The 16,973-nt window shown below is 33.1% G+C and overlaps 1 protein-coding gene across 3 annotated transcripts in view; it reads left to right on the top strand.

Moving 5' to 3' along the window:
- The first annotated feature begins 407 nt into the window (after window positions 1-407).
- LOC108347668 (NAD-dependent malic enzyme 1, mitochondrial) overlaps window positions 408-16,973 on the top strand; it is a 32,118-nt gene continuing 15,552 nt past the window's right edge. For 2 of the 3 annotated variants that reach the window (XR_008245296.1, XM_017587062.2), the window contains exons 1-9: window positions 408-756; window positions 2,521-2,617; window positions 6,590-6,708; window positions 9,708-9,875; window positions 10,286-10,414; window positions 10,844-10,904; window positions 13,810-13,913; window positions 14,021-14,104; window positions 16,123-16,229. Coding sequence is in view for 2 of the 3 variants with exons in the window: in XM_017587062.2 (XP_017442551.1) it covers window positions 592-756; window positions 2,521-2,617; window positions 6,590-6,708; window positions 9,708-9,875; window positions 10,286-10,414; window positions 10,844-10,904; window positions 13,810-13,913; window positions 14,021-14,104; window positions 16,123-16,229 (1,034 nt within the window). In the remaining variant the exon portion in view is untranslated. The remainder of the gene's footprint in view (window positions 757-2,520; window positions 2,618-6,589; window positions 6,709-9,707; window positions 9,876-10,285; window positions 10,415-10,843; window positions 10,905-13,809; window positions 13,914-14,020; window positions 14,105-16,122; window positions 16,230-16,973) is intronic. The other variant, XM_052868502.1, reaches the window with a different exon arrangement.

Genomic DNA, 16,973 nt, shown 5'->3' on the forward strand with positions numbered 1-16,973 from the left:
AAAACTTAAGTCTTTAATAAATATGACATAACTATTCGTGTTTATATATATATATATATATATATATATATATATATATATATATATATATATATATATATATATAAATATATAAATATAAAAGATTCAAGATTAATAATTGATACTCCTATGTAATAGATATTTTAATATATTAAAATTAAATTTTAATTTATATTTTATTAATTTAATTTAATTGAACTTAAAATTTAATTTATTTTATTAAGTTAAATTTTATTTATATTATATTTTGTTTTAAAAATTTATAAAATATAGTTTAAATATGGTAGATATATGTTTAAAATTTTTGAATATTTTTTCCATAGATATCTAAATAACGAGAAAAATAACATATTGAATATTTTTTTTTTTGGTTTTAGTTGCGGGTCGGATAGCAGTTACTAATCCATCACTGATCCCCACACCCAACCTCCCTCATTCAATTACGAGAAAGCGCCATTGGTCGTTTTGTCAAATTTCGCAACGCTGATCCAATTCAACGCATATAAGTGCGAGTGCGCGAGTCACTGAACTCATAGCACCATTCATCAGATCTCGTTCTTGCAGAGCCAAATGGCGATGTTGTTGAAGCATGTGAGGGCGTCGTCGTCGCTGCTGAAGCAGCACGTGACCCGCGCGCACCTGCTTTCGCGGCCGTTCACCACGACCGAGGGCCACCGTCCCTCTATCGTCCACAAACGCAGCCTCGACATCCTCCACGATCCTTGGTTCAATAAAGTATTTCTCTCTTTTTCGATTTTCTATTTATGTTTTGGAAAAATCGATGAGATTATGATGATTTCGATTGTATAAGCTGTTTTGAATAGAAAATAAGTTAGTTCGCACACATAACTTTTTTTTTTTTTAATTTTAATAGGTGCTGAATAGTTTTGCAATTTGTTTAGGCATTGTTTGGGTGAATATCTTGAACAAATGGTAATTTGAAGGTCTAGATATTTTCATAAGCTTCAGATTGACTTTATATAAATAAACTTATCCACGAACAATTATACATAAAATAAAATAAGGAGGCAAAATGAATTGCTTTAGTGGAGTTTTTATAGGTTAAAACCATCTTATATACTTTATTTTTATGGAAGTTCTCTGGTTTGTTTTGTCCAAAAACCGAAGTACATAATTTAGTTTTAGTTTATAGGAGATGTTTAACATTTTTCTTTTTTTGTAAGTGGTTATGAAGAAGTATTAAGATTGGGTCATAGATCATGAAAATAAGCTTAAAACAGCTTACCTGAGTTTTAGATATTCTTTATAAGTTCACCAAACTAGCATAAAATGCTTTACAAATGTCTATTATTATAGAGAAGTTCAAATAAGGAGAAAATAAGTATAGCCTAATGAGATCCCAGTCAGGATAATCTAATTGAGGCTTCGGTGTTGCTTAGTTAATCCAAACACCATTTTTTTTTTCTAAATTTAAGAGGTGGCGAACAATTTTTCAATTTTAAGTAGTCATTGGGTGCTGAATAACTTAAATCAAGTGGCGGTTTGAAGTTAAGCTTCGATTTATGGATCATTAAAATAAAATTAAAATGGCTCATATGGTTTTAAATATTGTTTGAGTTAGACTCATTTGGATAATTTTTTCTATAAACACTTATAGGAAAAAAAGAAAGAATATAAAATGAATTAAGTTTCTCTTATGAACTTAGCATAATATATGCACTTAAGCTTTTTTTAGAGAAGTTAAATGAAATATCTTCAATAAAGATTAAGTGCATAAGTCATTTTAGGTCGTGGGAGAAACTCAATTCATTTTACTTTATTATTTACAATTTAAGTGCATATGAGAAAATGCTCTGCAAAAGCTTATTATCACAGATGAGTTCAAATAAGATGAAAATAAGTGTTGCCACCCTCTTTAGTGATGATAATTTAATTAAGTCTTCACTGATTCTATTTTTCTTTCAGGTAGGTTGTTTCTCACTTTCATAATTCTGTTTGCTTATTGTGTTACTTTTATCTTAATTTGAAGTTTTCAATTTGTTTAATAAATTCTTTGGGAATGCGCTGATGCTTAGAGCAAGTTTGAAGTGATTTTATTTATTTTTGTTAGCTTGTTTTGTAATTTTGTTTATATGAAATGGGCTTTTTGTGAGCATAGTTTGAGGCATTGTGTATGTTCCTGTTCATGGGTCTTTTTAAGTGGGTTTCCTCTTTGGTATGATCTTTGATTAATAGGTAGGTTATTTAATGTAAACTAGTTTAAACTGGTAGCAGTTCTGATTGGGTTAGTAACAAGTTTGTAGGAGTGGAAGATGAACGTGGTTGATGCAGTTGCTTGCTATTGCATTTGAAGCTAGGATTGATAAATTTAAGCTTTTGCTATTGAGTTTTTGCATCACCTTTGAAGCTAGGATTGATAAATTTAAGCTTTTGCTATTGAGTTTTTGCATCACCTTTTCTTCCTTTCGTAGGTATTTTTTAGTTTCCTATAAACTTCTATATAATTTAGTATTATATTAACTTTGATGTCTAAATTAGGGAACAGCTTTTTCCATGACAGAACGAGACCGTCTTGATCTACGTGGACTGCTTCCCCCAAATGTCATGTCTCCTGACCTACAGATTGAACGCTTCAGTATGTTTTTCTATTTTCTGTAGTCTCAGGTCAATGTTGAACATATCAAATCCATGTTGCTGTGCTTGGTGGTAGTTTTGTTTTCGCATAATGGTGAGGGTGGTGTTCATGATTGAGATCCATCCTTCATTTTTCCATTAAATGGGAATTAGGTAGGTCAGGTTATTTAAATCAAGGCTTCTGCCATGGTTCGTTTATCTATTGGTTCATGGTACTTTTCATAATAAATAAAATGAACTTTTACAAACAATCTAACTTTCCTGTGTAATAGTAACACTTTGTCCTCTTATATATTCTGTTTAGGTGTTTTTACAGTTTTAAAAAAGTCCAGGCATTTATTTTTCTATGTTCAGTGTCTTGAATGTGGTGTGTTGGTTGTCTATTCTTTCCACAACGAGTTGGGTTTTTCTTGAAGATCAACTAGTGGTCAATTTCAATAGTGTGCAAGAGAAAGGGAGCATGACATGTGTTCGATAGTCCACTTTGTACATCTAGATTTGAATGTTGTACGGAGAAGGTGTTAGACATTTCATTTGTCATATAAGATAGGTTCAGCTTTCTTGTCATTGATATTCACCTTGATGATACCTTTATAATAGTTTTTTCCTGATGTTGAGAGAGGGATGAACAAATTGATCTGAAATTTTCTCATCTTGTGTTTTTGGCTGTCATATTATGTAATAGTCCTTTTTAAGGTTAAGTACGCACAAATAGCTCTTAGATTTAATGAAACTACATAAACCCTCTTTCTTTTTTGAAGTTACCTTGACCACCCTTGTAAAAAAATCAAGAGTGGTTAATGTTTTCTGAAAAAAATATTATTCAAGAAGTTTTTAAATTTCTAGGAATGCTTTGGAAGTCTTATATCGATTAGAGATAAAACCAATTTATAATATATAAGTGGGTGCAAATCTCATCTTACAAGCTAGTTTTATAAATTTGTGTTAGGTTTAAAATCCACTTTTGAACATGACATCCGAGCCATGTGTTAGAGTCTATCTTAGTGAAATTTGGTTTTAGCTGGGTCTATTGTTCCACTAGCTATCAGATCACCCATTAATGTCTGATTTTATGCTCAAGATGTATATGCCTTGACGTGAGGGATGTGTTGGAGGTCCCATATCGACTAAAAATAAGACTAATTTACAATGTATAAGTCGTGAAAACCAAACCTTACAAGTTGGTTTTGTAAGGTTGAGTTAAGCTTAAAGTCCACTTTTTAACACTGAGAGATTAGTTTGTTATATATGTTATTGTATAACATTGTCCTTTGCTTTTATTTTGTTTCCGTGCCCCTCAATTGCTTTTTAGATAGTTTTTGTTACAGATATATAGAGATTGAATTGCTTTGTATTTTCGAAACATTGATTTGCTTTTTTTTCTGTTTTAAAACTTTAGTATATGAAATGGTCGAGAATGAGATGTTGTTGTGTTACTGCTTTGGACTATGTGAAACAATTTAAGGGATACTCCTTTAATTGCCTGATTTTTTCTTTCTTTTTTTAATTATGTTTTAAATATTTTATTTTGATATTTCTTCTTTGAGTTTCTGCAATAAGTGATCTAGAGGCTGATGCTGACTGTAATGCATATTTTGGCCCATTTACACCGAAACTTTTTAGCATCTAGCTGAAATATAATGGTAGGCAGGTCGTGCTTGCTTACTCCCCTATTTCTTCTGTCACACATGAACTTTCCAACACACCATCTATCACCTCTGATCCATCCACTTATGAGTTTATTTCTGTCCCTGTTCCAGCGCCAGCTGCCAACAGCTATCCTATTCTGTCTCGTTCTAAATCTCGTATTCATTAGTCCGGAATTCATCTTTCCTACTTCCTTACTCATTCAAAACTTAAAACAATTAAGAAAAAACTAGAGGGTTTGCAAAGCATTGCAACAAGAAAATGATGTATTTCTGAAGCAAATTACGTGAGATTTAGTTTCTTTACCTCCTCCAAACAAACTATTGGCTACAAATGGGTTTTTAGGGTCAAGGAAAATGCTGATTGCTCTATTAATAAATACAAAGCAAAGTTGTTAGCCAAGGGGTTTCATCAAGTGCACGATTTTGATTTTCATGAAATCTTTTCTCTAGAGCTAAAGATCATTACCATCAAATTATTCTTACTATTCTCTCTCATGGGTGGACATTATTTCAGCTGGATGTAAATAATGTTTTTTGTGCATGGTCTATTTGAAGAAACAATTTATATGACACCACCTCTTAGAATTGGAGTCGGGGATAGATCTCCTGTTTGTAAGTTGAACAAGACATTCCACGGGTTAGAACAAGCCCCCAAACAATGGTTTGACGAATTAAAATCCAAACTCCTTAAGTTTGGTTTTTTGGACTGTGACTCATCACTCTTTATTTATAAAATCATTCTCACGTTGTCTATTTTATAGTATACGTTAATGACATCATAATTACTGGAAGCTCTATTACTTTAATTTAGCAATTTAGAGTTAAATCCATGCAGTTTTTTTCTGTGAAACAATTGGCTTATTGATAGGTATTACAGACCTATACGAAACAACCTTAAAACTGTATATATTTATTCCAACAATACACTAAATTTCCTACAAATAGAGAAACTGAAACAAACATATAACTTCTGGTTATTCGAGAGAACCAGACTCTCCACTTCTCTAGATTTACAGAACTTCCAAAAACTAGATAAAAAAACTGCTAAAAAACTGCCCATGCAGACTTTATAAAAGTTTGAAACAACAAAACTACCCCTTAGACAGTTATAATTGTCTGTCGGTTTTTATTCCTTCTAGTATAAACCTTCCCCTTGAACCTATCAATTATCTAGATTACTTTTTTGGTTTTCAAATCAAATATTTGCTAGACCATTCTATTGTTTTGACTCAAAGTAAATACATTTTGGAATTGCTTCACAAAATACATATGGTAGAAGCTCATTCCATTTCTTCTCTTATGGTTTATAATTGCAAATTATCTAAATTTGGGGATGATCTCTTCTCAGGTCCTACTTCTATATTACTCAGGGATAGGTACTCAACAATATGCCACTCTCACTAGGCCAGAAATCTGCTTTGTTAACATAGTTTGTCAATTTATGGCCTAATAACTGGAATCTCATTTGCCTGTGGTTAAATGAATTCTAAGGTATCTTAAGGGTACTTTGTCTCACGGACTACATCTTCGGTTTGCATTTCTGGCATGGCTTAAAGCCTTTTATTTTGTTGATTGAGCATCTGAAGTTGATGACTATCATTCTACTTCAGGAGCAACCATATATCTTGGTGGTCCCACAGGTAGAAAGTTACGTCGCTCCAATACTAAGGTTGAGTACAAAAGCTTGGTTCAAACTTCTACTGAACTGACATAGGTTTTTGCTTTGCTCTCTGGATCGAAAGTTCCATTCACTATTCCAGCTCTTCTTTGTGATGGTCAAGTGCTATGTCTATTGGTCATAATGTGGTGTTCCATCGCGACACCACATATTGAGGTTGATGTTTTCTTTGTGCGAGAAAAGTTTATGACCTAACAATTCTCTGTCTATCACATTCCAATCCTGAATCGGTGGGAAATTGTGTTGACCAATCCACTTTCTTCGCCTTGTTTTGTTTTTCTTAGAGGAAGCGTAATGTGAATTCTTTTGAAAAATCTCCCCCTTGAGTTTGAGGGGGTTATGTGAATTAGTTAGAGCTGTTATTGCTAACATCTCTCTCTTGTATCAATTAAATAAAACTGTTAATCACGACTAACAACTATCTTCTTTAATGGAGCTTTGCTATAAATACTCTTGAATCTGTTGTATTTTAAAAGTTAACGAAATGTATACAATTTTGTATGTTCCTGAATTCTTTCTCATTCAGTTTCTTTTACAAGGAAAAACCAGATAAATCTGTGAAGAACTCATCAAAGACCATAAAATTATTTATTATTATGGTTTCTGTTAGTATCCTACAATTTAATTAAAATTCTTGTGTTAATAGTGGTTGATCTGAAGAGGCTTGAAGTTCAAGCAAGAGATGGACCTTCTGATCCTAATGCATTGGCTAAGTGGCGGATACTTAATCGCTTGCATGACAGGAATGAGACTATGTACTATAAGGTATGTGTACATCCATTGTTTTCTATTGCACTCCTTTGATAACCAACAATTTTATTTTGAAAATTTTGATGACGATTTAGGTGTCAATCAACCACAACCCTTAAGTGACCCTCTAACTTATAAAGTTACAACTACATAGATTATTAAGACAAAATATAGGTGCAATTGCCATGCAAGGTTTTTTACTGTGACATTTCTATTTTATTTTAGGAGTTCAGTGGCAAGTAAAATTTGATTCAACCTGCATCCCTTATGAGCATTATGAGCTCTTTTTTGGAGATTTGGGTGAACCTTTCCTAGGGTAATTTGTGTTGGATATCTCATATTGACTAGAAGTAAGAACAATTTACAATATATAAGTGGGTGTAAATCTTATCTTACAAGTTGATTTTGTAGGGTTGAGTTAGGTTTAAAGTTCACTTCTTAAGATGGTATCAAAGCCATTTAGATCCAATCCTAGTGAGATTTTTTGGTTTTGGGGTCTATCATGCCACTCACTATCAGGCCTCTAATGGACTGCCCACAAATATGTAGTTATACACTAAAGATGTAGATGCCTTAGCATGAGGGATACGTGTTGGAGATTCCATAGTGACTAGAAATAATGATAATTTATAGTATATAAGTGGGCGCAAACCTCATTTTACAAACTGATTTTGTATAGTTTAGTTAAGTTTAAAGTTTACTTCTTAAGAGTCTGTAATAGTAATTCCTTAAAATGTATAGAGGTTTGTGCAACATTAGCAATAATAACTACTTATAATGAAAAAATAGAATAAACTAAAACCATTTTCCATTAGGAGTTTTTTTTTATGGTGTAGCTGTGCTAATTCCTACAAAATAATGGTTACCTATGGGGTTCTTGCCATGTTCAAGTTGGTCCTAGGACTTGGTGTTGCTTAAGAGAAAGGTCTTGGGAAAGGCTGAGGGAGCGGTTGTTTCTTTTTTGAACAATAATTGGAGGGACTCCTAGGTTTATTGTGTTCTTGTGTTTTTAATTTCTCTTTTCTTTGTAGTATGCTTTTGTATAATATGTTTATCCTTTGATTCTATACTTTTCTTTTCTTTGAATGAAATGTTATTATCAAGATATATGGATACCGGAGACGGCAACGGCTGCGGCGACGGCTACGGCGACGACGATGGATACCAGAGACTGTGGAACTGGCTGGAACAAAACCTAAGCTCTAGATACCATATTGAATATAGTGAAGAAGATTAGGAGAAATCTCCCTTATGTGTTTAGCATACACATAGGGTAGTTTATTTATAATGTAAGATAAGGGTTAAACCCTAAATACATAATGGGCTAAGCCCAATTAACATAAACACACAACTTAACATCTAACAGATAGATATTCCTAGTTTATTATTTTATCAGATAGATATTCCTAGTTTATTATTTTATCAGATAGATATTCCTAGTTTATTATTTTATCACAGAGATAGGGAAAGTAAGCAATTCTGACATTACAATGTAAGTGAAATCTTTTTGGAGAGCAAATATAAATCCACTAAAATAACTAATTTTAATGTGGCTTAGATAAACACTACTATTAAGAAGTGAACTATAAACCTAACTCAACCCTACAAAACCACTTTGTAAGATGAAGTTTGCACCTACTTATATACTGTAAATTTGTCTTATTTTTAGTCGATGTGAGATCTCTAACACATCCCTTCATGTCGAGGCATATCGAGGGTGGGACTAGTTATTTATGGGTGGTCGTATAGCGAGTGTCACAATAGGCTCAAAAAATAATTAATTTTGGTAGGATATGCTTTTAACTAAACTTTGATACTATATTAAAGAATGAACTTTAAGCTTAATTTAATCCTACAAAAATGTCTTGGAATGTGAGTTCTACAACTATTTATACATTATAAATTTGTCTTAATTCTAGTCAATGTGATATTTACAACATTTATCATGTATGTGAAAAGATGTTTCCCATTATATTAAAAGATTGCAAGGCCTGAAATATGTTTTTGCTTCTAGCTATGAGCAAAGTTCTCAAATCCAATATTTGTATTTAGAATATGTTCTTTTATGGTGCTCATGTGGACTAGTGCTATGTCAGATAAAGATGGTCTGGTCTGATTGTTTGTGATCTTAGCACCAGTGCAGTAGAGGTGACTGCTTGTGGATATTCGGATGACCAAGTTATGTACCACAAACAAAGTGTGTAAGCGAATGGGAAAATTTACAAGGTGAAGCAGTGCACTAGTGTATGTAGGAGGTTGGTGCTTCTCCTTTGTCAGCCATTTGCCTGTTGTTAGGAGAGCTGTATTAAGAATTGTTGGTGAGTAGTTCTCACTGTGTCCAATGTTGATGGGACACTATGCCCATGCGTGTCAGAAGTGAACTTGAGGGGTTAGAGAATTTGAGACTCTAATACCATATCAGAAAAAGAAAGGAAAATAAGACAAGGATAAGACAAATGAAAATTGAACTTGTATATTATTTCACTTCATGATAACAGAGAATACAAGCCTAGTATATATAGACTCTAAAACCTTCTGAACAGGTTACAGAAAACAGAAAACTAACATCCAACAAACATTCAGTTGAATCACTGATTTTTTTACATCAATATCTCTAATATGACATGTAGCCAGATGTCAGTCAGTTTCAAGCTAGGATGCCAATGCCAAAATGGGTAGTAGCTGGATTGTAGGTTGGGACTGGCTAGTCAAACATAGGTTATGTTCTAGAGCAGGATATTATTGTATTGATATCAATTAATGAATTATATATATAAAGAAATTTGAAATATGTAGATATTAGGACTACATTCGTGTGAAAACTAGTATTTTTGTTGGAATTCACATAACTTATGATGAGTAAGAGTTTTATACCACATCATACTTCCTTTTTGTAACCACAATTTTTATTGTATATTTGCTTCAGCTCATGCCATGGAAAATAAAACTTATTCTATCTCTCGCCTCCCCTCAGATAACTATGTAATTTTCAATGACATTTCTTGTATTGTTAGGTTTTGATTGCCAAAATAGAGGAATATGCACCTGTAGTGTACACTCCAACAGTGGGCCTTGTATGTCAGAACTATAGTGGACTATTTAGAAGACCGAGAGGAATGTATTTCAGTGCCGAGGATCGTGGTGAAATGATGTCTATGGTGTATAACTGGCCAGCTGAGCAGGTTGTTAACTATCTATTATTTCTGTATCCTAAATGTCAATACTTCACCAATTTGTATTAATGGATTTTAAATGTTTATCTTGTTGTTGCAGTGTTGCTTTATATTGTGAAAGAGGGAATTATTGAGAGAATTTGTATTAATGTTTTTTGCTAGACAAAAATATTGTTAAATAATGTACTGAAGTATAACTGTTAGTTCCTATTTTTTTTCATGTGCTAATTGCGAGATTTTGATATATAATAGATACATGTACCAATTTATTTTTTTAATAATATTGAATGACTAATATCGTTGTGAACACTTGAATATGCTTGACAATGTGACATTTTCACCTTTTATTGGATTTGTTTCCAATTTAGGACTTTAGTCAGAGACTAATTTGTTTAAGTGTCATTTGATATTTTTTTCAGGTTGATATGATTGTAGTAACTGATGGGAGCAGAATCCTGGGACTTGGAGATCTTGGAGTTCAAGGAATTGGAATTGCCATTGGGAAGCTTGATCTATATGTTGCTGCTGCTGGGATAAATCCTCAAAGGGTACATTGTTATTCAATGTTTTATTATTTCCTTACTCATGTTTTTGACAACGGTGATATCTCAGTTTTTGTATGGTAAATGCTGTGATCAATTGTACTTAAATAGCTGTAATGGGCCACTAACTTTTTGATCCTCAAATTCTTGTCTATTGGCTATGCCTTAACATAACAAATTCTAGTAAATGGTTCTTCCATTGGAGTATTATTATTTTGTGCTTGATTGAACAATAATTTTGTCATGGCTTCTGGTAGCATTTCTTTCGCATTTTATTCTGTCTTGAAACTGTTTTTTTCTTGCTTGGCTGGCTTGTCTTCTAATAATTATGTTTCTATTTCCTTGGGAACAATACTATGTATTACACCATTTTTCGACATTGTGATAGTACATGACTGAACACTTATGAGAAACCTTTTTTTCTTCTTACAATAGGTACTTCCCGTGATGATTGATGTTGGTACTAACAATGAGAAGTTACTTGAAGATCCCTTATGTAAGTAGTGATAGCTCTACATTCACTCAATGGTAGTGTTGTATGGGACTTATATAGAAGTCACATCATTGCATTAAAATATTGTCCATGTGATGACAATTGGGATCCAAATTAGTTAATAACGGACTCATTAATAGATTGGAGTTAATTAATTGTTAGATTTAGGAGTATATATGTGATAGAAAAGAACTAGCTCTTTATTAGCAATTCTATATTAGAAAGTCTCATAATTTAGGGTAGAATCTTATATTTATTATGCTGAGAATTCAATCCATATATACAAGTCTAGGAAGCTATTTTAGGAAGCATAATAATAACTCTTAGACAACCAGATCCCTATGATTCAGGGATATCTCCATTATTCACAATAATTATAATTTGTTAAATAAGGAAAATATATAACTAATAAAAAACAGTGATTTTGACAAGATGATCTTCAGCCAAAGTAGTTCACATATCCCTTATGCCATTGCCTGAATTCTGCTTCAACACTGGATCTGGCTACCACACTTTGTTTTTTTACTCTTCCAAGTCACAAGGTTCCCTCCAAGGAAAGTGCAATATCCCGTAGTTGACCTCCTATCCACAATTGACCCTACATAGTCTGCATTTGTATATGCTTCCAGACTTACATTCCCATTTCGTTCAAACAAAATTCCCTTGTCTGGGGTTCCTTTCAAATAGTGTACAATTCTTAGTACAGCATGTAAGTGAACCCCCTTTGGTTGGTGCATGAATTGGCTAACTAGACTCATGGCGAATGCAACATTAGGTCTAATGTGAGATAAATAAATCAGTCTACCAACTAGCTTTAATACATTTCCTTGTCAACTGCAATTTCTTCTTCTGCATTTCCCAATTTCATGCTAGGATCAATTGGTGTACTTGTAGGCTTGCATGCTGTCTTACCAGTTTCTTTCAACAAATCAGTGATGTATTTCTGTTGAGATATGAATATTCTCTTTTTAGAATGAGCCAAATCAATTCCCAAAAAGTACTTCAATTTTTCCAAGGTCTGAATTTCAAATTCCTCAGCTAGATGTTGGCCTAACAACTTTTGCTCCTCATCATCATCACCTGTCACTATAATATCATCCACATAAACCAGTAACATTGTTACTCCCCTTGACTTAAAGTGTTTAATGAACATTTTTAACATCAAATTGTTGCAAGTTCCAACCACAATTAGTCGCTAGGGATAATATCACCCTAACTGTGTTCATTTTTGCAACTGGAGCAAAGGTTTCCATGTAATCCACTCCATAGGTTTGTGTGAATCCCTTAGCTACTAACCTTGCTTTGTACCTCTCAATGGACCCATCAGCCATGTATTTTATAGTATACCCTCTTACACCCTAACTGTGTTCATTTTTGCAACTGGAGCAAAGGTTTCCATGTAATCCACTCCATAGGTTTGTGTGAATCCCTTAGCTACTAACCTTGCTTTGTACCTCTCAATGGACCCATCAGCCATGTATTTTATATTATACCCTCTTACACCCTACTGGTTTTTTTCCATTTGGAAGTTCTACATCAATTAGAGATAAGACCAATTTACAATATATAAGTGGGTACAAACCTCATATCACAAGCCGATTTTCTGGGGTTGCTTTAGGTTTAAAGTCCACTTCTTAACAAGAATGTGGAGTCAGAGGTGACTCCCATACACGACACCATCTCAAATATTAGGGTAGATATAATTATTGTTTTGCTAAGAGTACATCAAATATATATATATATATATATATATATATATATATATATATATAGTGTACTTTAAGCCTAACTCAACTCTACAAAACCGGCTTGTAGGGTGAGGTTTGCACCCACTTATAAACTATGAATTGACCTTATCTCTAGTCGATGTGGGACTTCCAACACACCCCCTCACGCCAAGGTATATACATCTCGAGCGTGGGATTAGACATTTTTAATGGGTGGTCCGATAACGGGTGGAACAACATGCCCAACAAACAAGAAATATCGCTATGATAGGCTCTAATCATGACTCTGATACTAACTTAAAATTAGGAGAGAAACTGAAAATATTTTTATTATTACTGCTCACCTTTCCTAATACACATATTACCCTATTTAAGGGACAATAGATCAACATAAAAAAGGAAAAACAGAAAGCTCCTGAAAAGCCCACTCTAATAATTATTGTTTTGCTAAGAGTACATCAAATATATATATATATATATATATATATATATATATATTATTGAAAGTCCCATATCGACTAGAGATAAGACTAATTTAAAGTATATAGATGGGTGCAAACTTCACTTTACAAGCCAGTTTTGTGGGGTTGGGTTAGGCTTAAAGTCCACTTCTTAACATGGTATCAGAGTCAGGTTAGAGCCTATCCTAGCGATATTTGTTTGTTGGATATGTTGTTCCACCCGCTATCGGGGAGTTATCGGACCACCCATTAATCTCTAGTCTCACGCTGGAGATGTATATACCTCGGCGTGAGAGGAGTGTGTTGGAAGTCCCACATCGACTAGAGATAAGATTAATTTAAAGTATGTAAGTGGGTGCAAACCTCACTTTACAAGCTGGTTTTTTAGGGTTGAGTTAGGCTTAAAATCCACTTCTTAACACACACACACACACACACATATATATATATATATATATATATATATATATAGATAGATAGATAGATAGATATAGCAAGATTGGAAAACTAATTTGAAAATATAATAACAACACGAAATGTAATCAGATACTTATTATTTAGGCATATTTGCATTATACACTTTAATTATAATATGCTAAATATGGAATAATAAATTGTGATTGCTGACAATGTGTATAATATCAACTCTCATCTTAAACTTTCTAAATAAACTGAGTTGAGTTGACTCTACGGAACATGATTGGTTTTTTCTTTTATAAGATCTGGGATTGCAGCAACATCGTCTTGATGGTGATGACTATCTGGCTGTTGTTGATGAATTTATGGAGGCTGTCTTTACGCGCTGGCCAAATGTAATTGTGCAGGTATTCACAATAAAGTTTAAAATAAAAATAGCAACATGTTTTATTTTTACATTTTATTCACAGTGCTAATTTTTTTACAAGGCTATTAAATTTTTGTGCCAGCACAGTTTGAAGATTTCCAAAGCAAATGGGCATTTAAGTTATTACAGAGGTACAGAAATACCTACAGAATGTTCAATGATGATGTACAGGTAGGTTTTCTTTTGTATAGTGATCTTAGAAAATATTGTTAATTCTTAATTGTACTTGAGAATTTTGTGTATGATGTTTCTGAAACACTTTTCACTTCTAATAAATGTGATTATAAAAGTATTTCATTAATGCATTAAAATTTCTTAAAACCATTGATAATATTTTCAAAACAAAAGAATACATAACACAGAGTAAAGAGGCAGCTGCTTTTTTATGATATTATCTAAATTAGATGTATATCTATCAGTACGCTAAGGCTTAACATACGTTTTTATTTGTTTAATCTAGTCTTATGCACATACGAGGGACATACAGAAGATTATCCCTAGCTGCAAGCTTTTTTGGGACGATAAATTTTTTATTGAGGAATAAAGGACAACCAGGTACCTTTGAACTTGAGCTTAGGAGATAGACTTTGAAAACAAAGGGTTTCACATAAATAGGAATGAGACAATATATGCAATTTTGGCAAGAGACAAGAGGAATATGACTTGGAATTAAAAATGGGAGTAAATGTCATATCATAGGTTTCTAAGTTTAAATATTTGGGAATATAACTACAAAATAATGGATAAATTAATTAGGATGTCACATTTATGATGCGAGCATAATGGCTAAAATAAAAGAAGGCATTGAGGGTTATCTGTGATTGCAATATGTCAAGCCATAAGTTTCTGAAGTTTAAATATTGGGGACAATATCACAGAATGATGGAAAACTTATTGAGGATGTCCAAGAGAATATAAGCATGATGACTAAAATAGAGGAAGGCATCAAGGGCTATTTGTGATTGCAAATTACGTAACAAGCTTAAAGGCAAGTTTTAATGTATTGCTATTTATCTTATTATACTCTATGATAGTGGATTTGGGCTTTTAAAGGAAGAAGAGACAAAAAGTGAGAGCAGAAAAATTGAGAATGCTAAGATGAATGTGTGGTCACACAAGAAATAATAGGATATAAACTGTGTGTACATGGAGGTATTGATGTAATGATGATTGAAGAAAAGATGACAAAAAGTTAGTTAAGGTTGTTTAGATACATACAAGGGTCGGTGATAAAAAAAAAGATACATACAAAGGTCATTGAAATGGAAGCTCTAGTGAGAGAGTAGATGTTGAAGGATGTTAACAAGTATCTCATGATGAATTATCTTTGAAGATTCATCTTTAACCAAGTTGAATGATCTTGTGTGATCCGTGTTGCCAACCTCACCTAGTGAGATAAATCTTTTGTTGTTGTAGATATATATATATATATATACATACTTGTGGTTATGTTATATCCATATATATGGAAAAATAAAATAAACGAAATGATAAGATAAATAGAACTTTCTTTTTATCATATACCCTAACTCCAAGATTTTAGTAAAACTGTAAGATGTGCCAGGTAAGAAAAAATGTTCTAAGGTGACACAATATTTACATTAACAAAGTCACAATTATTCTATGAAGTACTTAACTCAGGTTTAAGAATGATTTAAACTCAGATGAGAAAACTAGAGAGTCTCAATAAGTTGACAGGCCATTTATCACTTGAATCTTAGAACCCTTTTGGGATCCACTCTGGACAGGAAAGTGTGGTCCATCTGTTTACCTTACCTAGGAGAAAGTGTCCAAGGGATACCTAGAAGATATCAATAGAATTGTCTACAGACCAAACAATTTAGTAACAAAACTTGATGTTTTACACACTGGCCTGTATTTTAGGTATAGGCTTGCTGCAGCTTGTTTTGGCAAATGAAATCTATTGTGATCTATTAGATTGTTGATGAATTATACCATAATTTCAAATTTTTGTAGATGATGGTCCTTTAGTATATTTTAAAGCACTATGATGATTTGATATGTAACAAGGAGAACTCTCCCTGAAAAGATAGCTGTTAAGGGGGTAGGACCAAACTTAAATGCTCTACCAAGTATCATACTACTTTATGTGGGCCTTAGACACCTCATAATATCATTTCCCTATCATGATTGTTTCATTTTCTTAATGCGCAAATTTCTCCATGCAGGGAACAGCCGGTGTTGCAATTGCTGGACTTTTAGGTGCTGTAAGGGCACAAGGAAGACCAATGATTGACTTTCCAAAGCAGAAGATTGTTGTTGCTGGTGCTGGAAGGTTAGTCTGTCATGTGAAAGGATGACCATTTATGATTTAATCTAAAAGTTTTCTGCTCACCAAATTATTCAGATATATATTGAAATGTGAAAGGTATGCTAGAGTATTTAGAAAAATATCATAATTGATATATTCTGTCACTTGAAAATGTGAAAATTGAAGTATTTTGTGGGAATTGAAGTGGTCCATTCTGAAAAGGGAATATTAATATCTCAACAGAAATACATCATTGATTTGTTGAAAGAGACTAGTAAGACAACCTGCAATCTTGCAAGTACATCAATTGATCCAAACTTGAAACTGGAAACGCAAAAGGGGATACTACAGTTGACAAGAAAATATATCATAGGCTAGTTGGTACACTGATATATTTATCTCACACTAGACATGGTGTTTCATTCGCTATGAGTCTAGTTAGCTAGTTTATGCACCAAGCGAAGGAGGTTCACTTACAAGCTGCACTAAGAATTATGCAATATTTGAAAGGGACCCCAGGCAGGGGAATTTTGTTCGAACGAAATGGGAATGTAAGTCTGGAATATACAGATTCAGACTATGCAGGGTTAATTGTGGCTAGGAGATCAACAATGAGATATTGCACTTTCCTCTGAGGGAATCTTATGACTTGGAAGAGTAAAAAACAAAGTGTGGTAGCTAGATCCAATGTTGAAGTAGAGTTCAGGGCAACGACACAAGGGATATGTGAACTACTCTGGCTGAAGATCATCTTGGAAGACTTAAGAA

This window comes from Vigna angularis, chromosome 9 (assembly GCF_016808095.1).
Source record: "Vigna angularis cultivar LongXiaoDou No.4 chromosome 9, ASM1680809v1, whole genome shotgun sequence".
Lineage (NCBI taxonomy): Eukaryota > Viridiplantae > Streptophyta > Magnoliopsida > Fabales > Fabaceae > Vigna > Vigna angularis.